Below are 25572 nucleotides of genomic sequence, written 5' to 3' on the forward strand. Positions count from 1 at the left end.
CAGGTTAATTAGTCACAGGGGAGGGGGGAAGGGGGTTAGAATCAAGACAGGGTTCAAAGCACTCAACATCCCTCGACACCAAGAAGTATGGCGTGGGTGATCAGGGATCTGCCGATCTTGCGGTGTGATTATCCCAGATCCCAGACTGATTCCTGGGATGTCAGGACTGTCTTATGAAGAAAGACTGGATAGACTTGGTTTATACTCTCTAGAATTTAGGAGATTGAGAGGGGATCTTATAGAAACTTACAAAATTCTTAAGGGGTTGGACAGGCTAGATGCAGGAAGATTGTTCACGATGTTAGGGAAGTCCAGGACAAGGGGTCACAGCTTAAGGATAAGGGGGAAATCCTTTAAAACCGAGATGAGAAGAACTTTTTTCGCACAGAGAGTGGTGAATCTCTGGAACTCTCTGCCACAGAGGGTAGTTGAGGCCAGTTCATTGGCTATATTTAAGAGGGAGTTAGATGTGGCCCTTGTGGCTAAGGGGATCAGGGGGTATGGGGAGAAGGCAGGTACGGGATACTGAGTTGGATGATCAGCCATGATCATATTGAATGGTGGTGCAGGCTCGGAGGGCCGAATGGTCTACTCCTGCACCTAATTTCTATGTTTCTATTATCTGAAGGCATCGCACCTCAGGAATGAGCAGCTGGTTTCGAACATCTCAACCCTTCTCTTCACAAGGTAGTGAGCTTTTCCACCAACACCCACAAAATCTAATGATTTTAACCTATCTTTGGTTTGAACTAGCATCTGCAATTCCTTCCTCCACATGTATAAGTAAGTTTATTGGCCAAGTATTCACATACAAGGAATTTGCCTTGGTGCTCCGCCCACAAGTAACAACATGACATACAGTATAAACCCAATCCCTACCTTGCCTCAACAGCAAACTACAATGGTCTACGAAGGCAGCCCGAAACCCAAACTCATCCGTGATCATCCGGCCTGCAGCGCCGAGCTCTGGCTGCACCGCATCCTGCGCAAAGCCGCCGGCACGGCCCTGCGTGCCTTCTGTGAACACGTTTAAGAAGGAATTGCAGATGCTGGAAAGATCGAAGGTAGACAAAACTGCTGGAGAAACTCAGCAGGTGAGACCAGCAAGAGGCTGCCTGACCCGCTGAGTTTATCCAGCATTGTTGTCTACCTTCTGTGAACACGTGATTTGTTGCCTGCCATCCGGGGCGGGATCCATTTATACACGTGATAGGTGTGGCCCGCCATCCGCTCACAGGCATGCGTCCCGGCTCCTATGCAGAAGGGCAGGTTGCCCACCGCTGAACTAAACTGAGACTTGGCTTGCTACTTTGGGTGTGTTGCAGGTTTGGTGTTAGTGTGCGATTGGTCATCAGTGGAGCCACCCGAGACAGCCACATCACAGCACATGGTCCACAGCAGTCTACCCCTCAAGATAGAGGAGCATGAGGTGAGGCGCACTCTACGGGCCATCAATCCAAGGAAGGCTACTGGTCCTGACGGCGTATCTGGACGCGTGTTGAAGGACTGCGCAGACCAGCTGGCTGGAGTCTGGACGAGGATCTTTAACCAGTCTCTGGCCCAGTCCACTGTCCCACCCTGTCTGAAGTCCTCCACCATAGTCCCCTTGCCCAAAAAAACCAACATCTCCAGCCTCAACGACTACCGGCCAGTCGCACTCACACCAGTGGTGATGAAGTGTTTTGAAAAACTGGTCCGGGGTCACATCACATCACTTCTGCCCCGAAGCTTTGACCCCCACCAGTTTGCGTACAGAGCGAATAGATCCACAGAGGACGCTGTAGCCACAGCTCTCCATGCTGCACTGTCTCACCTGGAGCAGCGGGGGAGCTACGTGCGGATGCTCTTTGTGGACTACAGCTCTGCTTTTAATACTATCCTTCCCCACAAACTGGTGGACAAACTGGGGGACTTGGGACTTCCACACTCCACCTGTACGTGGATAAATAGCTTCCTGTCGGGTCGAAGCCAGAGAGTCAGAGTGGGCCATCACACATCCACGGCCCTCAGCCTCAGTACCGGCTCTCCACAGGGCTGCGTACTGAGCCCCCTGCTCTACACCATCTACACGCATGACTGCACCCCCGCCCACCACAGCAACACCATTGTCAAATTTGCGGATGACACTACAGTGGTGGGACTCATCTCCGCGGGGGACGAGTACGCCTACCGGGATGAGGTGGAGCAGCTGACAGTGTGGTGCGAAGAAAATAACCTGCTCCTCAACACCTCAAAGACGAAGGAGGTAATAATAGACTTCAGAAAAAACAAAACGGACATGGTACCACTGACCATCAGAGGGGACTGTGTAGAGAGGGTGGCGGATTTCCCGCTTCCTGGGAATCCACATTGAGGAGGACCTGACGTGGAGCGTGAACACCACCACTGCGCTGCTGAAAAAGGTCCAGCAGAGACTGCACTTCCTGAGGGTGCTCAGGAAGAACAACATCACTCAGAGGCTGCTGCTGTCCTTTTATCGGTGCTCCATTGAGAGCATACTAACATACTGTGTATGCGTGTGGTACACCAGCTGCACAGCGGCTCAGAGGAAAGCGCTCCAGAGGGCCATTGACAACGCCCAGAGGATTGTCGGCTGCCCTCTCCTTACCTTGGAGGACCTACACAGTTCCCGCTGCAATAAAAAAAAACCAGAAATATAATAAAGGACATCTCCCACCCCGGACACTCCCTGTTTGAACTGTTGCCGTCAGGCAGACGGTACAGATCTACAAGGACAAGGACAAATAGACTAAAAAACAGTTTTTACCCCACTGCTATAAAAGCACTAAATGTGGCCGCCAAGGAACGCAGGGGCGATACAGACTAAGGGACTGTGGTACACTGTGAAATCGACAGAAGGATGGAGGGTTGGGTGTGTATGCGTGCTTTGTCTGTGATTTTTATTTATTTGCTTATCTTTATTATTTTACCGTGGATGTTTCGTTAGCTTTAGAAATGTTTGAATGCTGCACTGACTGGCTGACATTTTAAATTTTGTTGTACATGGCCCATGTTACAATGACAATAAAGAAACTATTCTATTCTATTCTAGAAAGACGGGATAACCCAAGAGGCCTCCTCACCTCCGACAAGGTGTTCTTCAGGTTTGCGATCTGGACGGCGGATGCACTGGGGTCCCGCTCCTTCTCCGCCCACACCTGTCTGAGTCTCTCCTTCTCGATCGACAGCGTGTTGAAGAGCGACTTCAAATTCCAGAACACTAGGGCAAGAGGAAGGGAATGCATGAAGGAGGTCACCGCGATCAACAAAACAGCCACCTTCATTCCACATTCCCGCCTTCCCTCACCAGCTGGTCAACCGGTTGGTGGATAAACTTTGGAAGGAATGGGGGGGGAAGCAAAAGATGTGCAGATGCCAACCCTGCAGTCCAGCGTTTGCAGAGGTCGCAAAGACATCAGGATAATGCGAGGAAATAGAAAATGTTGACACCGGACAAAGAAGAACCAAAACAATGTCTGAGCAGAAATGATGACATCAAGCACCAGTGATTAAGAAAGAACTGCAGATGTTGGTTTAAATCGAAGATAGACACAAAATGCTGGAGTATCTCAGCGGGTCAGGCAGCACCTCTAGAGAGAAGGAATGGGTGACATTTTGGGTCAAGACCCTTCTTCAGGCTGAGGATCTTCAGAATTACATACATTCACAAACTGCACCGACTGGACACATCTTCAGACTGAAGAATGGCCTCGACCCGAAACATCACCGATTGCTTTTCTCCAGAGATGCTGCCTGACCCGCTGAGTTGCTCCAGCTCTTTGTGTCCATCTTCCATCCACGCTAACCTGCCCTTATCCGTACAAGCTTAGCGGTCGTTCTGAGAAACCCGCACACTGCCCCTCCCGTCATTACCTTTCTTCGATGCCAAACAGAAGTCCTGCTGCAACTGCAGATACTCCTCTTTCACGGAGAGAGGGGCAGAGCTCTTCAGGTCCAGGCAGTCGGGGAGGCTGGGCGCGGAGACGTGCAACTTGGCAGGACGCAAGGCATCAGCGGAGGCCTGCAGCCAGCAAAGAGGAACATGATTTCCAGTCAACATGCAGTAAATGGAGGCGTATGAAGAGCATTTGACGGCACTGGGCCTGTACTCGCTGGAGTTTAGAAGAACGAGGGGGGGGACCTCATTGAGATGTACAGAATAGTGAATACAATGGATGTGGAGAGGATCTTTCCACTAGCGGGAGAGTCTAGGACTAGAGGCCATAGCCACAGAATTAAAGGACGATCCTTTAGGAAGGAGATGAGGAGGAATTTCTGTAGTCAGAGGGTGGTGAATCTGTGGAGGCCAAGTCAGTGGATAAATTTAAGGCAGAGATAGATAGATTCTTGATTAGTACAGGTGTCAGGGGTTATGGGGAAAAAGCAGGAGAATGGGGCTAGGAGGGAGAAATAGATCAGCCATGATTGAATGATGGAGCAGACTTGATGGGCTGAATGGCCTAATTCTGCTCCTATCACTTATGATCTTATGAGACCAAGCTTGGGCGACAGTCGAATATACATTCCCAACCTGCACAGAACACAAACCTAAGTCAGACCATCACTTATGATGCGTGGAGACAAGGAACTGCAGATGTTGCCTGACCCGCTGAGTCAGAACTTTGTGTCTGCCTTTGGCAGGTGAGATCAGTTTAACCAGGCACAAACAATTGTGGGCCGATGGGCCCGCTCGCTCCTGTGCTGGATTATTCCGTGTTCTACAGCTGAATGAATCGAGGAGGAGAAAACTTCAGGAATACTGATGGGAAAACGCTCCCCCCCCCACTTTATTTTCAACACGAAAGGGAGAGTGGGCGATGAATTTTGCTCTTCTTCAGCTTTGATTGGATTATGCAACACAATGGACAACCTTTAAGGCTCTTCCAACCACGACACATTTCACAGAGACCCACCTTCGTCTCGTCCTTGGCAAAACTTTGCGCGCACCATATTTTGGAGGTGCGCTTTTCCTTCTTTGATTTGTCAGCAAGGAAACCCTGGAATCATTGGAAAGAAAAAAACTATATGGTGAATGCAGGAAGTTGGGGGGAAGGCCAACCTTTCGTCTAAATTCAATCTATTTTCAGATCCACACATTAAAGCCCTGTCCCACTGTACGAGTTCATTCCAAGAGCTCTCCCCAGTTAAAAAAAAAATCAAACTCGTGGTAAGCACGGAGAATGAACATAGCGGGTACGTCGGAGCTCGGGGAAGTCTCTTAGCGGCTCGTAACGCTAACGGCAGGAACTCGGGAAGACTCGCTAACGGCAGGTAAGCACGGTAAGACTCGTGAAGATTTTTCAACATGATGAAAAATGTCCACGAGAGCCCCGAGTACCGACGAGTGGCCATTACCGTAAATCTCCGAGTTCCAATCGGGGCAAACTCGGGAGAGGTCTTGGAATGAACTCGTACCGTGGGACAGGGGTTTTAGAAGCATCGCAAATCAAGAGACATAATTCAGTCATTATAACTGAATAAGAGCAACAGTGCCAGGTTTACATCTGAAAGCACAGGAGCATTCAAACGCAGCCCATCATTGAAAGAATACACAAAGTATGATCACATTGAATGACGGTGCTGGCTGAAAGGGCCGAATGACCTACTCCTGCGCCTATTGTTCAAAATATATTCCACTTATTTTAAAAAGAATATGTTGGGTAGTTTACACTTCTGCATTGGTCACAGAGGCACATGCGCAGACGCAAAGGCACGGACAGGGCCACGCGCGCGCACGACATTCTTGCAGCTTACTACAAGGCTAGGCCCGTAAATAATCTTTACCCGTACCTGGGCATCACAGATGACGGGTGCGGACTGAACCCTGTCCACCAACTCCAGCTTCTGCAGCAGTTTGTTCAGTTCTGACAGGTTCAACTGGCACCGACTGAGATCTAAACACCACACAAGAACACACAAGCTTTAGAAACCAACAGGCTGTACATGAAGCGCCCAAACCCAAAATGTTACCTATCCATGTTCTCATGAGATGCTGCTGAGTTACTCCAACACCGTGTCTTCCAGGACATACGTGAACCTTTCCCTTCCCCCCCCCCCCCCCCAGGCTTTTTATAGGAAGCCCAAATGTTCCTCGTGTGGAACATTAGACGACTACTCACGCATTGGAAAGAGAGAGTGCAGAACCGGTTCAACCAGGATTCCTGGGATGTCAGGTTGCTGGTGGAACCATTAGACGAGGAAGATTGCTCATGTTAGGGAAGTCCAGGACATGGGGTCACAGCTATTGCATTTTTTTTTCATTGTCCCTTCAGAAACTAAACCTATCTGGGAGATGTTAAGTGTAGAGGCAAGGAACTGCAGATGCTGGTTTACAAGGAAGACCCAAAGTGCTGGCAGCATCTCTGGAGAACATGGATAGGTGTTCATGTTAAAGTTTTCTTCTCACTCCTCCCGATTGCAGCAAATGAAATGTGAACGGCTTGTGGAGTTACCTTCACTGCACTGGTCCCACTCCTCAGACTGCTGCAGCCACTCTGCCGTCACCGTTTGCCCACTTGCGGACGCCGAAGGATAATGGCCATTTCCTTTAAACACCTCGTCCCCGAGCGAGCCGCCCTTCTGCGCCCAAACAAGAGGACCATCAGGGGTGGAAACAAGGAGGTGCAGGTGCTGGTTTACCAAGGAAAGATGCACAGTGCTGGAGTAACTGCGGCTCATACAGCAGAACATGGAGAGGCGATGTTTCGGAGGCCGGGACCTTTCGTCAGAATCGAATAGTGAAAGGCGTGGATAGAGCGAATGTGCAGCGGGATGTTTCCACTAGTGGGAGAATCAGGGACTAGAGGCCATAGCCTCAGATCCTCAAAAGGGCATACTTTGGAAATGAGATGAGGAGGAATATCAGGCGGTGGTGAATCTGTGGATTCATTGCCACAGAAGGCTGTGGGGGCCAAGTCAATGGATATTTTGTTACAGTGATGATTGATAGATTCTTGTTTAGTACGGGTGTCAGGGGTTATGAGGGGTGAGAAGCTGGAGAATGGGGTTGAGGGAATGAGACTGATCAGTCATCATTGAATGGTGGAGTAGATTTGATGGGCTGAATGGCCTAATTCTGCTCCAAGAACTTATGAACTATCTATCTTCTCCATGGATGCTGTCTGACCCGCTGATTTACTCTAGCGCTGTGTCTTTCGATGATTATTTTCTCCACAGGGAGGGAGCACATTGAGATCACAGTTTGTTTAGAAAGTTCTCCACTCAGTATAAATGTAACAAAAAGCATATCCCATGTCACTGGCTCCGATCCCACAGGAATCGCACGATTAATTGAAGAACTGTACACTGCAAGGGCCAGGAAGCGAGCGGGCAAGATCATCTCTGACCCCTCTCACCCTGGCCACAAACTCTTTGAATCACTTCCCTCTGGAAGGCGACTCCGGACTGTCAAAGCTGCCACAGCCAGACATAAAAACAGTTTTTATCCACAAGTAGTTGCTCTACTGAACAGCCAAAAATCTGCAGCCTCCCTTTGCTCTGGTATTTTGTTGGTTCACATGCTTGATCAATGGTGTTTTATCATTAATGTTTTATTATTATTAATGTTTAGTGTTTTCGGAGCCATTCGTAACTGTCACTGTATGTCATGTTGTTACTTGTGGGCGGAGCACCAAGGAAAAATCCTTGTATGTGAATACTTGGCCAATAAACTTACTTACATACTTAATAAAGAGAGGCCTCGAGGGAAATAGTGGACGACATTGCCATTCTGCCTGGGTCTCATGGCGAGAGGCCACAGGTGAGTGGGGGCTTCCTAAGACTCCAGGACCTTCCAGTACCTATTACAAGGAGTCGACACTGCTAAGAATGAAGAGAACCAGCCGCTTTTTGTGTCTATCTTCAGAGAGACTTATAGCACGGAAACAGGCCCTTCGGCCCAACTTGTCGATGCAGCCCAAGTCAACCAAGATGTCCCACCCATGCTTGGCTGTTGTCCCTTCAGAAACTAAACCCATCAAGATGTCCCGCCCATGAGCCGTAGACCGTTGAACCATGAGGACAGAGGACGAGCACACCCATTTGTCAAGCAACAGAAGACATACCTTGCTGCCGAGAGGTGCCGACAGGTAGCCCGCCGTGGGAGAGGGGAAGGAGAAGCTGTATCCATTTGCTCCGCAAGGGATCTTCACGTGGTCACCCTTCTGGAACAAGCGGTGATAGCACAGCTTGGACACCCAGGTGGTGAAGACGTCTTGAGATTTCACCTGCGGTAACACAAGGCGAAGAATCCAGTGTCATTGGGTTAGAGGTCACAGATGTCGAGGACAGAGTGTGAGCGGCACGGTGGCGCAGCGGTAGAGGCGCTGCCTAAACCCCGTCCCACTTTCCCGAGTTACTCACAAATTCTCCCGTGTATTCCCCCTTGATTCAAACTCGGAGAATGTCCGCAGCGAGTCCGTAGGAGGTCGTAGATATTTTGTAGCGGCTCGTAATGCCAGCCGTAGATACTCGGGGCATTAGGTCGGGACGTTTTTTTCAGCATGTTGAAAAATGTCCACGTGTAAAAAAAAAAATTTGCCCCGAGTACCTACGGCTGGCTATTACCGTAATTCTCCGAGTTTGAATCAAGGGGAAAACTCGGGAGAATTCAGGAGTACTCGGGAAAATGGGACAGCGCCAGAGACCCAGGTTAGATCCTGGCAACGCTGCTGTCTGTACGGAGTTTGTACGTTCTCCCTGTGACCGCGTGGGCTTTCTCTTGGATCACCCACACTCGGAAGGCATACAAGTCTGAAGGTTAATTGGCTTCGGTAAAATTGTTCTAGTGTGTAGGACAGTGGTGGTGTACAGGGATCGGTCGCTGGTCGGTGCGGACTCAGTGGATCGAACAGCTCGATTCTGGCGCTATCTCCAAAGTCCCTAAAAGCATAAAGTCTCTAAACTTAGGGTCAGAAAAATAAGTTTGCAGTTCTAGTCATTGCATTGCAGGAGGGATGTGTAGTTTAGTTTATAATCATGTGGGCTGAGGTCGAGTGAAAAGCTTTTTGTTGCGTGCTATCCAGTCAGCGAAAAGACTACACATGATTCCAATCAAGCTGCCCATGGCTTACAGATACAGGAGAATAGGAATAATGTTTAGTGCGAGTGCCTGGGTTTCAGCAACTAAGTTACAGAGAAAGGTTGAACAAGTTAGGGCTTTATTCTTTGGAGCGCAGAAGGTTAAGGGGGGACTTGATAGAGGTTTTTTAAAATGATGAGAGGGATAGACAGAGTTGACGTGGAAAAGCTTTTCCCACTGAGAGTAGGGAAGATTCAAACAAGGGGACTTGAGAATTAAGGGACAGAAGTTTAGGGGTAACATGAGGGGGAACTTCTTTACTCAGAGAGTGGTAGCTGTGTGGAATGAGCTTCCAGTGAAGGTGGTGGAGGCAGGTTCGTTTTTATCATTTAAAAATAAATTGGATAGTTATATGGATGGGAGGGGAATGGAGGGTTATGGTCTGAGCGCAGTTATATGGGACTAGGGGAGATTATGTGTTCGGCACGGACTAGAAGGGTCGAGATGGCCTGTTTCCGTGCTGTAATTGTTATATGGTTATATGGCGAGGTGCAAGGGTGCTTTAGCAAAATGTAGTCTGGATTGCTGATATTGGTTGTAGTTGTATTTAGTGACAAAGCAATATTGAGTCAGAGTGGGTAATTCCACCATCAATGAAGCTTGGTGACCACACTGCAGTAAGTGACCCAGACTGAGGCAGAACTTGTATAGAACTATCCACCATGCTGAATTTGTTCTGGTAAAATGACCCTGCTTTTATTCTTAAGTTCGCAAGGGGCAGAAATAGGCCATTCGGCCCATCAGGTCTACTCTGTCCACCATTCAATCACGGCTGATCTGTCTTCCCCTCTCAACCCCATTCTCCTGCCTTCTCTCCATCAATCCTACAAATCAAGAATCTATTAATCTCCATCTTAAAATTATCTATTGACCTGGCCTCTACACTCATCTGTGGTACATGAATTCCACAGATTCACCATCCTCTGACTAATGAATTTCATCACCTCCTTTCTAAAGGTATGTCCTTTTATTCTGAGGCTATGGTCTCTGGTCCTAGACTCTCCCACTAGTTGGAAACATCCTCTCCACATCCACTCTATCCAGGCCAATTGGGAGAAGTTACTGAAGCTTTGTCCATAATTTGCCTTCCTTTCTCTTAGTAAAAAAAGGTGAATTCACTTAGTTTGTAGTCTATAATTGCAAATTGCAGCATAGAAACAGGAGGTGCAGGAGTGGGCCATTCGGCCCTTCAAGCTAGCATCGCCATTCAGTCTGATCATGGCTGATCATCCAGAATCAGTACCCCTTTCGTGCTTTCTTCCCATATCCCTTTGTTCCATTGGCCCTAAGAGCTCTCACTCTCTTGAATACATCCAATGAATTGGCGTTCTATGGCAGAGAATTCCACAGATTCACAACTCTCTGGATGAAAACGTTTTTCCTCATCTCAGTCGTAAATGACCTACCCCTTATTCTTAAACTGTGAGCCCTGGTTCTGGACTCCCCCAACATCAGGAACATTTTTCCTGCATCTAGCCTGTCCAATCCCTTAAGAATTTTACATGGAGCACTGTAGCACTGACCAAGCCCCCCCAGTAGTTTTATAAAATTACAGGTTTAAAGACCAGCTTACGTAATCCGTTTGTTTTTTTGTGTGTACGCATGCGTGTGTATGTGCGTGTGCATGTATGTATATACACACGCCGAACTTTTTCTTCTCATTTATTATATTTTTACAATGTACTATGTTTACATATTCTGTTGTGCTGCTGCAAGTAAGAATTCCATTGTTCTATCTGGGACATGCGGTAGACAATAAAACACTCTTGAGGTTACCTTCAGGTGATAAAGATTCTCTTCTGCATCTAAATCGATGCGCTTAGATTTCTTGTTGATGGACATTACGGAGAGACCAATGTTGATGGAACCATGAAGTTTTCCTCGAAGAATCTGTGAATTTGGCAGAAGTGGTCAAGTTACTTTTTGTACTAAATTCCATTGAACAAGAGAGACAAGGAAAGAAGATAGGAACAGAAGGCTGCAGTAACTCAGCGGGACAGGCAGCATCACTGGAGAGAAGGAATGGGTGGCATTTCGGGTTCAACATCACCTATTCCTTCCCTCCAGAGATGCTGCCTGTCCCGCTGAGTTACTCCAGCAGCTTTTTGTGTCTGCCTTTGGTGTAAACCACCATCTGCAGTTCCTTGGTACACAAAATTGCTGGAGAAACTCAGCGGGTGCAGCAGCATCTATGGAGCGAAGGAAATAGGCGACGTTTCGGGCCGAAACCCTTCTTCAGACTGATGGGGGGTGGGGGGGGGGGGGGCGAGAAGGAAGGAAAAGGGGAGGAGGAGGAGCCCGAGGGCGGGCGGATGGGAGGGTGGGAGGAGACAGCTAGAGGGTTAAGGAAGGGGAGGAGACAGCAAGGGCTAGCAAAATTGGGAGAATTCAATGTTAATGCCATCCGGACGCAAGGTCCCCAGGCGGAATATGAGGTGCTGTTCCTCCAATTTCCGCTGTTGCTCACTCTGGCAATGGAGGAGACCGAGGACAGAGAGGTCGGATTGGGAATGGGAGGGGGAGTTGAAGTGCTGAGCCACCGGGAGGTCAGGTTGGTTATTGCGGACTGAGCGGAGGTGTTCGGAGAAACGATCGCCCAACCTACGCTTAGTCTGCAGTTCCTTCCTGCTCAGACAAATAAAAGAGCTGCTTACGTCCTGCTGAGTCTTGGCATACTTCAGAATTCCCTTTTCCAGGATAAAGTATCGCTGAAAAACACAAAAAGGTAATCGCGGTAATAACTGTTTTGATTGAAAGACACAGGCCCTTCGGCCCACTAGGTCCATGCTGACCATCTAGTTCTAGTTATACTGCATCTCCACTCCCTGCACACCAAGGCCAATTAACCAACAAACCCTCACGTCTTTGGGATGTGGGAAGAAACCGGTGCCCCCAGAGTAAACCCACGCAGTCACAGGGAGAACGTGCAAACTCCACACAGACAGCATCCAGAGTCAAAGTCAAACCGGGGTCTGGGGCTGTCTCCCTAAACTAAAACTAAATCCAATTAGTCTTGCTCCCCATTACCAATAATGGTGGGCCCCTCACCTCCATTTCAAGTTTAATACATTAATAATTAATCAAACTAATTAATTAATGCTTGGATTTGAACTCACACCCGTGCATACTGACCCTATCCAGTTAATTTCCTCTGTAATTATTCTCCTATTAACTGTGTTGTGATGCGACATACACTGAAAAGTATGTAGCTCAGCACTTCAACTCCCCCTCCCATTCCCAATCTGACCTCTCTGTCCTGGGTCTCCTCCATTGCCAGAGTGAGCAACACCGGAAATTGGAGGAACAGCACCTCATATTCCGCCTGGGGAGTCTGCATCCTGCGGGCATGAACATTGAATTCTCCCAATTTTGTTAGCCCTTGCTGTCTCCTCCCCTTCCTCAGCCCTCGGGCTGTCTCCTCCCATCCCCCAGCCCTTGGGCTCCTCCTCCTCCTCCTCCTCCTTTTTTCCTTCCTTCTCCCCGCCACCCCCATCAGTCTGAAGAAGGGTTTCGACCCGAAACGTTACCTATTTCCTTCGATGCTGCTGCACCCGCTGAGTCTCTCCAGCATTTTTGTGTACCACTGAAAAAGGAGGTGTTCCCTAATTTGCTAGGTTCGATATCGCAAGTGAATCAGACGGGGAGCAAACCAATACCAGCAGGACTGGGGGGGGGGGGGGGGGGGGGGGACAGATGTTGGGCTCAGTTCAAACCCATTACAGGTGACCCCTGCTTTATGGTTCCTTGCATAGTGCAAATTCAGCCCGACAGAATTCAATAATCTCCACCTAAAAATGGAGACATACAACACAGTGGCGCAGCGGTAGAGTTGCTGCCTTACAGCGCAAGAGACCCGCATTCAATCCCACCCTCGGGAGCATCTGTGTGGAGTTTGAACATTCTCCCGGGGACCGCATTGGGTTTTCTCCAGGTGCTCTGGTTACCTTCCACATTCTAAAGACATACAGGTTTGTCGGTTAATTGTCCCTGGTGTGTAGGACCGAACTAGTGTGTGGGTGATCGATGGTAGACAGGGAATCGGTGAGGCAAAGAGCCCGTTTCCATGCTGTATCTATAAAGTAACAACTAAATAAAATTTGTTGCTATATAAAAAGAAAGGTTCTTTCTTTTCCAACTTGCTTTTGCTGATGCACGCACAGATGACGCTGCTTCAGGTACCAGAATAAATCATGGTGTAGTACGCCATGTTGGAAGGCAACTCCCTCCTCACCCCACCCCCCCCCCCCCCTCACGCCTCACCCCCCCCCGCCCCCTTGACATTGGGAGTCACCTGTATTTGTGGCTTGTTGACCCGAGAGCCTTGAGAAGCCCTCCTCTGTACAAGGGAGCTTTGCAGCAGGTGAGTGGGATCAGCGAGGAGTGGCGAGAGGCAGGAGAAGGAGTGACTCTGGATCTAGACCACACCGGCGAAGCTTTGCCGCAAGGAGTAGCCTCTGCCCTGGGATGTCCCACCATCAGAAATGACTTGGGCGCAAAGATCCAAGAGAAATGAAGGTTCGATTCAAATGGGTCAAGATGCTCTTAAAATAATAGTGCAGACAGATATGGTGCAGACAACATATAGGGCCGCACGGTGGCGCAGCGGTAGAGTTGCTGCCCTACAGCGCCAGATACCCGGGTTCGATCCCGACCACGGGTGCTGTCTGTACGGAGTTTGCACGTTCTCCCCGTGACCGTGTAGGTTTTCTCCGAGATCGGTTTCGTCCCACACTACAAAGACGTACAGGTGTGTAGGTTAATTGGTCATGTATAAAGGTAAATTGTCTCTAGTGTGTGTGTGGGGGTAGTGTAAGTGTGCGGGGATCGCTGGTCGATGCTGACTCGGTGGGCCGAAGGGCCTGTTCTCCGCACTGTATCTCGAAACTAAACATCTCTTGGTAAGACACTAACCTTATGCCAGCCTTTCAAAGGCCATTTCCTCTTCTTCAGCAGGTACCCTTCTTGCCTCTCCAGATCCAGATTTTCATGGTCCTCTCCCACATGCTCCTCCATCACCTCCCAGTTCTCGGAGCTCTGGAGCAGACACAGAACATGTGAAACACAGCGATTCACCCACACAGATTAAACTGCATTCCATGGACTCTCCAACTGGTGTCTGTCTTTTGGAACAAACCAGTCCTGGCTTGCTTCATTCCTCCTTCTATCTGATCAAGATATCACACCTTCACTGCACGACAGCTCAAAACAACTAACAACCCCCAAAAGAAAATGTTCCCATATTGCAGGCATTTAAAAAAAACAACCAGTTTGAAGAACAGGTACACAAAAAAGCTGGAGAAACTCAGTGGGTGCAGCAGCATCTATGGAGTGAAGGAAAAAGGCAACGTTTCGGGCCGAAACCTTTCTTCAACCCGAAACGTTGCCGTTGTTACCACGAAACCCGCTGAGTTTCTCCAGCTTTTTTGTGTACCTTCGATTTTCCGGCATCTGCAGTTCCTTCTTAAACAGTTTGAAGAGCAATTTGTCAAACACATATTACAAAAGTTAACAGTCTGAAGAAGAGTCGGGATCCCGAAACATCATTGATCATTCCCTCCAGAGGTTGCTGCCTGACGTGCTGTTACTCCAGCAATTTGTGTCTGTCTTTGGATTAAACCGGCACCTGCAGATGCTTGTTTCTCCAAGCATGAGAAATATCTGTCGCATTGACCACAGTCCTGGCACAGTGGTGCAGTGGTAGAGTTGCAGCCTCAAGCCCAAGAGCTGCTCTGCACAACGCCAGCTGACGCTTCGAAGGCCGCCTGGGTCAAGACGAGATGGAGAGACCAGTAGAAGTCAGCGGAACCATCTAGGCCACACCATTACATCGATGACCCCATGGACGTTCCTGGCCAGAACCTGCCCCGACAGCAGTGGACAACCCTCAACCGTTTGAGGACAGGCATCGGACGCTATGGAGTAGCAATGAAGAGGTGGGGCCTCGTGGACAGCGCCTCCTGCGAGCATGGGGACCCATCACAGACAGTGAAGCATATAGTCACCAGTTGCCCCAAACACCGGCCAGCAAATGGTGAACGAGGTCTGATTGACCAGGACGATGACACGTTGGCCTGGCTCGCCTCAACGGAGCTGCCGGTCTAAAAGACACACGACAGAAGAAGAACAGCGCCAGAGACCCGGGTTCGATCCCGACTACGGGTGCCATCTGTACGGAGTTTGTATGTTCTCCCCGTGACCCACGTGGGGTTTCTCTGGGTGCTCTGGTTTCCTCCCACACTCCGAAGGCACATAGGTTTGTAGGTTAATTGGCTTCAGTAAAAAAAAAACGCTTAACATAGAAACATAGACATAGAAAATAAGTGCAGGAGTAGGTCATTCGGCCCTTCGAGCCTGCACCGCCATTCGATATGATCATGGCTGATCAACCAACTCAGTATCCTGTCTCCATACCTTCTCTCCATACCCCCTGATTTCTTTAGCCACGAGGGCCACATCTAACTCCCTCTTAAATATAGCCAATGAACTGGCCTCAACTACCTTCTGTGGCAGAGAATTCCAGAGATTCACCACTCTCTGTGTGAAAAATTTTTTTCTCATCTCGGTCCTAAAAGATTTCTCCCTTATCCTTAAACTGTGACCCCTTGTTCTGGACTTCCCCGACATCGGGAACAATCTTCCTGCAACTAGCCTGTCCAACCCCTTAAGAATTTTGTAAGCTTCTATAAGATCCCCCCTCAACCTTCTAAATTCTAGCGAGTACAATTAAGAAGCAATTGGACAGGTGTACATGGATAGTAACAGGTTGAGAGGGATATGGGCCAAACGCATGCAACTGGGACTAGTGTAGATGTTGGTTGTTGTGGGCAAGTCGGGCTGAAGGACATGTTTCCCCAATGTATGAGTCTATGACTCTACTCCTGGGAGCTAGCAGCGCACAATTTAATGGCCACATCTCTTACAATACAAGAATATACACATTGTGACTCATTGAAACTTACAGAAAGCCCTGAATAGAGTGGACATGGTGAGGATGTTTCCATTATTGGAAGAGTCCAGGACTAGAGGCCACAGAATTAGAGGATGTTCCTTTAGGAAGGAGATGAGGAGGAATTTCTTTAGTTGGAGGGTGGTGAATCTGTGGAATTCATTGCCTCAGAAGGCTGTGGAGGCCAAATCAATGGATATTTTTAATGCAGAGAGATAGATTCTTGATAAGAGCAGGTGGAAGGGGTTAAGGCGAGAAGGGGGGAAGAATGGAATTAGGAGGGAAGAGATAGATCAGCCATAATATGAATGGTAGAATAGTCTAAAGGCCCCGGTCCCACGATTCGAATTTACCCAAGAGCTCTCCCGAGTTTAAAAAAAAAAAAATCAAACTCGTGGTAAGTACGTGGAATGTACGTAGCGGGTACGTCGGAGCTCGTGGATGTCTCGTTGCGGCTCGTAATGCTAACGGCAATTACTCGGGAAACGCGGTAACTCGTGAAGTTTTTTCAACAGTGTGAAAAACGTCCAAGAGTAAAAAAAATACTCGTGATGAAGTGCCACGAGTTTGATTTAAAAAAAAAAAATTTTTTAAAGCTCGCGAGAGTTCTTGGGTGAACTCGCATCGTGGGACACGGGCTTTAATGAGGTGAATGGCCTAATTATGAGTGCACCAGACCACTACTACAAATTCTGGTGAAGACACCATCGCCACTGTGTAAATGCACGTCTCCCGTTGTGTTTCACCTGGCGCACGCTGGTGGGCTTGGAAGAGGCATTGCTGCTGCTTCTGGTCAGAGGAGATGTCTGCTGGGAGGTGGGAAGGACCTTCTCATCGCCGTTCATGGCCGTCCGACGCCGGAACACCACCAGCCCGAGGCAATGGGAAGCCTGCAGACGGGAGCAGCTTCTAGAGGCTGATCAGACCCTCTCTCCTCAGGATGACCCACATTTGGATAGACTCAAACATTCCTAAAGGAGGGAAGTAAAAAAAAAAAAAATCAGTTATTTTAGAACATAGACTGTACAGCACAGGAACAGACCCTTGGGCCCACAACGACCATGCCAACCACGATGTCAATAGGGGGTAACTGACGAGGAACCACAAATGGAGTGTGTTAAAAATAGTTTGTGTAAAATGGAATACTTTGTAAATTTGTAGACGTCCTTTATGTGGCGACTGTTTGCATACCTAAAAGGTTCAGAAAGGTTCAAAGGTTCTTTATTAGTCACATACACCAATTGGTGGAGTGGAATGCTGATTGCCATTGCAGCACATTAAAAAAGGATACAACATAAAAATAATAAAGACATTTAAACATAAAAATATCCCCCCCCACAATGTTTCCCATTATGAGGGAAGGCACAAAGTCCAGCCCCCATCCCCATGTCCATGTCCACCCATATAACCATATAACAATTACAGCACGGAAACAGGCCATCTCGACCCTTCTAGTCCGTGCCGAACACGCTGGGCCTATTTCGGGCCTATTTAGTCAGGCCTATTTAGGCCTCTGCAGTCGCCTTTACGGAGGCTTGATGTTCCAGGCCCTTCTCGCCGGATGGTGGTGCTCCGGCGTCGGGAGAAGTCTCACAGCGGCATGGGAAACGTGGAACGGCCGCTTCCTTACCCGAGACCGCAGCTTCCGAAGCTGACAGGCCGCGCTGGTAACAATGCAAAACAAAGAATATCACTGCGACTTGTCACATGTGATAATAAAGTCTCATTCATTCATGTTAAACTGATCACCCTGTCTATGCACGATCCATGTCCCTCCATATCCACGTGCCTATCTCAAATGCCGTGAACTATTTATGGAACTATTTATACTGTTCCATCAGGGACTGTAATGGTTTTACTGTTATTATGTCAAGTCAAGTCAAGTTTATTTGTCACATACACATACGAGATGTGCAGTGAAATGAAAGTGGCAATGCTCGCGGACTTTTGTGCAAAAAGACAAACAACCAAACAAACTATAAACACAATCATGACACACATATACCTTTACATAATAAATAATGGAAGGAAAAACGTTCAGTAGAGTTAGTCCCTGGTGAGATAGGCATTTGCAGTCCGAATGGCCTCTGGGAAGAAACTCCTTCTCAACCTCTCTGTTATCACCGCATGGCAACGGAGGTGTTTGCCTGACCATAGCAGCGTAACATGTGTGAAATGTTTTAAGTTTCATGTGCAATGCTCCAGCATTCCCTGGGAAACGTCTTCTCATTTTGCACTGTACAACTTGTTGCTTTGCAAGATGGTAATAAAGGTTGATTGAGTGATTGATTGATTGATTGATTATATCTGCATCCACCGCTACCCCAGGCAGCATGTTCCACACACCCACAACTCAGTAACAACAAAAACTTGGCTCCTTTAAATTTTGCCCCTCTCACAATAAAGCAATGCCCTCTAGTCTTTGGCATTTCCACCCTGGGACAAGGATTTTGACTGTCTCCCCTATCTATGCCTCTCATCATTTTATACACATCCATCAGGTCTCCCTTCAACATCAGAAGTTCCAGAGGAAACAATCCAAGTTTGTCGAACCTCGACAAGTTAATACCCGAGAAGATTACGGAGAGTCGGTTTGTCAAGGAAGACTCTGTCTTAACTTCTACAGGTGCACAGTAGAGAGCATGCTGACCGGTTGCATCGTGGTTTGGTTCGGCAATTTGAGCGCCCTGGAGAGGAAAAGACTACAAAAAGTAGTAAACACTGCCCAGTCCATCATCGGCTCTGACCTTCCTTCCATCGAGGGGATTTATCGCAGTCGCTGCCTCAAAAACGCTGGCAGTATCATCAAAGATCCACACCATCCTGACCACACACTCATCTCCCTGCTACCTTCAGGTAGAAGGTACAGGAGCCTGAAGACTGCAACAACCAGGTTCAGGAATAGCTACTTCCTCACAGCCATCAGGCTATTAAACTTGGCTCGGACAAAACTCTGATTATTAATAACCCATTTTCTGTTATTTGCACTTTATCAGTTTATTTATTCATGTGTGTGTATATTTATATTATGGTATGTGGACACACTGATCTGTTTTGTAATAAATGCCTACTGTGTTCTGTGTGCTGAAGCAAAGAAAGGATTTCATTGTCCTATACAGGGACACATGACAATAAACTCACTTGAACTTGAATTTGAACACCTTCTGATCCAGGCAGCACTCTGGCAAACCTCAAGTAAACCTCCAAGTGAAGGCTGTGGAGGCCAAGTCAATGGATGTTTTTTTTTAGGCAGTGATTGATAGATTCTTGATTAGTACAGGTGTCAGGGGTTATGGGGAGCAGGGGCTGAAAAGGAAAGATAGATCAGCCATGACTGAATGGCAAAGTAGACATAGAAACATAGAAAATAGGTGCAGGAGTCGGATCCCCCCCTCAATCTTCTAAATTCTAGCGAGGACAAGCCGAGTCTATCCAGTCTTTCTTCATATGAAAGTCCTGACATCCCAGGAATCAGTCTGGTGTACCTTCTCTGTACTCCCTCTACGGCAAGAATGTCCTTCCTCAGATTAGGAGACTTGATGGGCTGAATGGCCTAATTCTGCTCCTAATGGATGAACTTGCAACAAATAGAGAGCAGTCCTGAGCTACCATCTATCTCATTGGAGACCCTTGGACTACCTTTGATCGGACTATATCGTGTAGTAAACGCCATTACAGCTATAGTGTTATTCACGCTATTCTCTTCATCCGCGTTTTTATTATTTTCTGTCTGTGTTTTAATGTAGTTTTTTGTTATTTTATGTTGGGGGGTGTGTGTGTAGGGGGGCGCGGGGGTGGGGGTGGGAGGGGGGGGAAACTTTTTAAATCTCTCCCTGCACGGGAGACCCGACCTTTTCTCGTCGGGTTTCCGTTGTCGTTGGGGCCGCAACGAGGAGCGGCCTCCAACAGGAAGAAGCCGGGGACTCTGGTGCTACTCACCGTCGCCGTCGCGGGGCTGGCCGAGTCCGGAGCAGGTGGAGCGGTGGAGGAGCGCTGCTGCTGCTGCCGCTGCTGCTGCTGCCGATGCTGCTGCTGATGCGAAGGCTGCTGCTGCGGGTCTGCGGACGACGGCACCGGGGAGCCCGCGGCTCCCTGGAGAGAGACCGCTTTTCGGGGCTCCTGCAACGGCGAATTCTCCCGCCCGAGTTGCGGGGTCGAAGAGCTCCTGGAGCAGGGCCTCACTACACCGCCCCGCGCGGCTGGAATGGCCGCGGGACTTTACGAGCGCACACCGGGGGCTCCAACACCAAGACCCGGTGTGCGACCTCGCACCACCCGGCGTGGCTTCAATGGCCGCGGGACAATCGCCATCGCCAGCCGGGGGCTATGACTTTGACTCTGACATCGGGGGGGAGAGAGTGCAGTGGAGAGATAAGTTTATTTGGCCTTCCATCACAGCTATGTGATGGATGTTTATGTAAAATGTAATTATGTTGTGTCTGGGGTCTATTTGTGTGTAATGTATGGCTGCAGAAACGGCATTTCGTTTGGACCTCCAGGGGTCCAAATAACAATTAAATTGACTCTTGACTCTTGACTCTTCACCGTGTGTCTGGACACTGTCGATGGCTCGATTGTGGTCATGGACTGCCTTTCCGCTAACGGGTCAGCACGAAACAAAAGCTTTTCACCGTACCTCGGCACACGTGACGATAAACTAAATGCAAAATTCTCTCATTTGGGCTGGTCTCGACACTGTGACCAATGCCCTGAATTCACAACTGGCAGCACAGATGGAATGTTATGCAGTTTATTCAATGCTTTTAAAATTACAGATGCATCAGAGCTAGGAGAATCATCGCATGCTTTCCCAGGCTTAATGGTCTTGCAACGACACATTCCACTTACACAAATCAACTAAAAAGCACTAGATATTATATAACCAATCTAATCCAAGCTCATAAAAATCAGAAGATAAATACGTTATGCATTAACAACTCTCCTCCGCTGAAAAGCAGCTTTGAACTATAGTTCAGCTCTCTTCGCCTTTTCCAGGAGCTGCTGTAATCTGACAAAAGTACACTTCAATCATTTCGATGTTCGGGAGGTACAATTATCTTTTACAACGGAGTCCAAATGCACAATGTAAAGTCCAAACTAATCCTCAGAAATCACCGCATCGCTCTGCAATTCCCACTGAGGCAGTTGAGCTATTCCAGGGCTAATCGCAGGTCATTTCCGCCTCTATCGGTAATTTAGCCACTGTATTAAAATGTATTTACCAGAACCAGAGATAACGGTACATAGGTTTGTATGTTGATATAGGAGCAGAATTAGGCCATTCGGCCCATCAAGCCTACTCCGCCATTCAATCACGGCTGATCTATCCTTCCCTCTCTTGCCCGCCGGCTCCCCATAAACCCTGACACCCGTACTAATCAACAATCTGTCAATGTCAGCCTTAAAAATATCCATTGAAGTGGCCTCCACAGCCTTCAGTGGCAATGAATTCCACAGATTCACCACCCTCTGGTTAAATAAATTTCTCCTCATCTCCTTTCCAAAGTTACATCCTTTCATTCTGATGCTGTGCTCTCTGGTCCGAGACTCTCCCACAAGTGGAAACATTCTCTCCACATCCACTCTATCCAGGCCTTTCACTGTTCGGTGAGGCCCCCCCCCCCGCCCCCTCATCCTTCCAAACTCCAGCAAGTACAGGCCCAGTGCCGTCAAACGCTCATCGTATGTTAACCCAATCATTCCTGGGATCATTCTGGTAAATGTAGCAAAGCAATACAGGTATCTCTAAAGCACTAGTCTGATACACGAATACAAGACCATCGCAAGCACCTCCGGTCTATAAAGGCCCTTCACCATTCGGCAAGTTTCAATGAGGTTCCCCGTCATCCTTCTAAACTCCAGCAAACAGAGGCCCAGTACGGCCAAACGCTCGTATTATATTAACCCATGAATTCCCCCCAACGCCTGCCTTTCAGTATCATTCCCGAGAGGTGGGGAAGACAGAGAACCTTGAGTACAGTTCTTAGAGGGTCACACGGCATGTACAAAGCTCCCTGCAGAAGGAAGAGCCATTCCGTCCCATGCCACTGGGGAGCTCATGTTACAAAGAAGAACTTGCGAGTTCGTCTTCTCGACAGGAATCCCGAGTCAGCATTAATCATTAATTGACTGGACAGCTGTGGCGTTGGCAGCAGCAGCAGCAGCAGCATCGTGTTACAAGCCTCAGGCCTTCACTGTGCAAGAAGAAGCAGGAGATGAGAGGATCAGCTTGGCTCAAGGGCAAGGTCATGGGATCTTCAATATCTCCCCACCCCGATCCCAGGCTATCCCTGGCCCCAGACTCCAGCACATCATCCGCGTCAAGACTTCAGTGCAGTCCGAGGGAGTTTAGTTTAGAGGTACAGCGTAGAAACAGGCCCTTCGGCCCATCGAGTCCGCACTGACCAGCGATCCCTGCACAGGTACACTATCCTACACACACACTAGGGACAATTTACAATTTTTACCAAGCCAATTAACCTACAAATCTGTACGTATTTTGAGTGTGGGAGGAAACAGGAGCACCCGGGGAATATCCACGCAGGTCACAGGGAGAAAGTACAAACTCCGTACAGACTGCAACCATAGTCAGGATCGAACGCAGGTCTCTGGTGCTGTAAGGCAGCAACTCTACTGCTGCACCATCTACTCTTACACACTAGGCTCTTTCAGAAGACGTGTCAATCGCGAGACTTTCAGATGAATGCAAGGCATTGTAATGGTATCGTTCAACGCAAGGGCTTCCTTTGCATTCTGGACAAAAGCCATTTGTTCTGCAGGGCCTGGACACAGAACGCCATCTATCCCTACGCCTACACAAGTACTGCCTGGCCCGCCGAGTTCCTCCAGCAACTTTCTTTCGCCCATTCCAAGGGACATAATCACCCCCCTGTTCCACAAATCCATTATACAATCTGGCAGATAATGGCACCATCGAATACATAATAACTCTCACAAGAACAATCCAGGCAGATAAGGAGGGGTGGGGTTAAACTGGAAAATAAAGCATGGATCTAAACCCTCCTGATCTCGAATCTGGGATGGAGTCAAGCCGTGACATCGAAAGGACTCTGGAATTTCCCTTTCCCCTGCTTGTACACGAGGTGAAATGAGGCTAGTGAGGGTCAAGGACAGAAACATTTACCACACCATGTTATTGGGAAGCACAGTGTGGCATAGATGGTAGTGATCCAGCCTCACAGTTCCAGAAACCCAGGTTCAATCCTGACCTTGGGGCTGTCTGTGTGGAGTTTGCAGGTTGTGACCTTCACATCTCCACAATGTGCGGGTTTTGTGATTTCATTTGGCCTCTGTAAATTGCCCCTCATGTGTAGGGAGTAGTTGTGAAAGCGAGGTAACAAAAAAAATAACCAGCGTGAAAGGGTGATCGATGGTCGTCGTGGTGTACCAACGGGCCTGTTGACCATACTGTATTGATTGATTGATATAATTGATATCATTTAATTGCCACACAACCAAGGTCGGTGGAATTTGGGTTGCCAGCAGCGGTACAGTAATAAAGAACACACAACCACAATAAAAATTTGACACAAACATCCACCACAGCATTCATCACTGTGGTGGGAGGCACAGAACTTGGCCAGTCCTCCTCCATTTTCCCCCGTGGTCGAGACCTCCACCCTCCGCAGCCGTTGCTGTGGGCGTCCAGATGGTAAGGGACAAAGTCAAAGTCAAGGTCAAAGTCTAAACTAAAGTAAATCTGCTGGCATCAACAAGCATAAAGTCAACAATGTACCTCGGTGACTGCCAATCACCCCCCCACCCCCCCACCCCGGACACTTATTATTATTTTTATTCAAATCGTTGCTACGTCGCGCTTCCAGGGAGATGCTAAATGCATTTCGTTGTCTCTGTACTGTACACTGACAATGACAATTAAAATTGAATCTGAATCTGAATCTGAATCTGAATCTAAAGAGCCATATGTAATAAAAAAAAGATGCTGGTTTATACCAAAGATGCCAGAGTAACTCAGCGGGTCAGGCAGCATCTCGGGGGGGAAATGGATGGGTGACGTTTCGGTTCGGGACCCTTCTTCAGACTTCTTGATACAGGCATAAAGGATGTTGTGTTTGTAATTTAATTAAGGCATTCACTTCACAAGCACAAGTTCACAGAACACAAATAACCACCGATGAGTCATTCGCATCAACGGCTAAAGGCGAGTTGACATTTGGCCAATATTAGTGGGCACCACCTATATACTTATGAATTATCTGGAATCTCATTAAAGTGCCCTCAAACATTTTTTTTTAAACCGGTTTGAATGGTTCATTTGGACAGGAGGCATGAACACTGCTTTAACAGTGTTAATGTCAACAGCAATGTCTTAAGGGCCTGTCCCACTTCGCGATTTTTACGGCAACTGCCGGCATCATTGACTGACGTATCAGGTCGCCGAATAAGTCGAGGCGTGGCGCGCCGTGATGATGTAATGACGCGCGGTTTTTCCTGAAGTGTCGCAACAGTTTGTTTTGTCGCCCCTGGATTTTGAAATGTTCAAAATCTTTCGGTGAGCCTGATACATCAGTCAATTACGCCAGCAGTCGGTCGAAAGAAAATCGCCAAGTGGGACAGGCCCTTTACGGCCACGTGAATGTCGCCACCGACTGTAATCCTCGTCTCAATGTTTTCGCAAAGAGTCTGACATTGTTCATAAGTTATAGGAGCGGAACTAGGCCATTCGGCCCATCGAGTCTACTCCGCCATTCAATCATGGCTGATCTATCTTTGCCTCAAAACGCCATTCTCCTGCCTTCTCCCCATAACCCCCCGACGCCAATATATCCATCAGTGTTCTGAGATCCCTGTCACTTGTGCACTGAACTGGACTAGTTTCCTTTTGAATTAAAGAACCAGGGATCAAAGCCAAGATTATCGCAACCAATTTGGCTTATTACAGTATATAAACCAATAGAGAGTTCCATTTTGAATTTAGAGAAATAAGGAACTGCAGGTGCTGGTTGACCAAAAAAAAAAAAAAGTACAAAGTGCTGGAGTAACTCTGTGGGTCAGGCAGCATCCCAGGAAAACGTGGATAGCTGACGTTCCAGGTGGGGTTTGGAGGTGGATCCTAACCCCAAACACCACCTATCCACATTCTCCAGGGGTGCTGCCTGACCCGCCGAGCTACTCCAACATTTTGGGTCCATTTTAAGTTTAATAAGTGTTACCTTAAAGAACGAAATTTCGTTCAGACCGTAAGGTCTGAATGACAATAAAGGAAATTCAATTCAATTCAATCAATTCAATTATTGACCCATTGAATATTGCCACAAATCAGTCCTGTGGCCAGATTTAAATACCATGGTGTGGCATTGTGAAATACTATTACATCTGCTGGAGGATGAGGTGTGATCTTATAGAGGTGTACAAAATCATGAGAGGAACAGATGAGGTAGACGCACTTGCCCAGAGTAGGGGAATCGAGAACCAGAGGACATAGGTTTAAAATGAGGGAAGGAAAAGATTTAATAGGAATCAGAGGGGTAATTTTTTCATGTGTATAAAGGAACTGCAGATGCGG

At 48.1% G+C, this 25572-nt stretch overlaps 1 protein-coding gene across 2 annotated transcripts in view; it reads right to left on the bottom strand.

The window, feature by feature from the left end:
* LOC129710169 (oxysterol-binding protein-related protein 7-like) overlaps positions 1–25572 on the bottom strand; it is a 69570-nt gene that overhangs the window by 27941 nt on the left and 16057 nt on the right. The window contains exons 2-11 of one of the 2 annotated variants that reach the window (XM_055656957.1): positions 16772–16996; positions 13991–14113; positions 11734–11787; positions 10856–10969; positions 8064–8225; positions 6453–6576; positions 5791–5894; positions 4914–4997; positions 3874–4021; positions 3084–3220 (exon numbers count right to left, since the gene is read on the bottom strand). In XM_055656957.1, the coding sequence (XP_055512932.1) occupies positions 3084–3220; positions 3874–4021; positions 4914–4997; positions 5791–5894; positions 6453–6576; positions 8064–8225; positions 10856–10969; positions 11734–11787; positions 13991–14113; positions 16772–16870 (1149 nt within the window). In that variant the 5' untranslated portion in view covers positions 16871–16996. Of the gene's footprint in view, positions 1–3083; positions 3221–3873; positions 4022–4913; positions 4998–5790; positions 5895–6452; positions 6580–8063; positions 8226–10855; positions 10970–11733; positions 11788–13990; positions 14114–16771; positions 16997–25572 lie in introns of both variants that reach the window. The other variant, XM_055656956.1, reaches the window with a different exon arrangement.

The sequence above is a fragment of the Leucoraja erinacea genome, chromosome 27 (assembly GCF_028641065.1).
Source record: "Leucoraja erinacea ecotype New England chromosome 27, Leri_hhj_1, whole genome shotgun sequence".
NCBI classification, from domain to species: Eukaryota; Metazoa; Chordata; class Chondrichthyes; order Rajiformes; family Rajidae; genus Leucoraja; species Leucoraja erinaceus.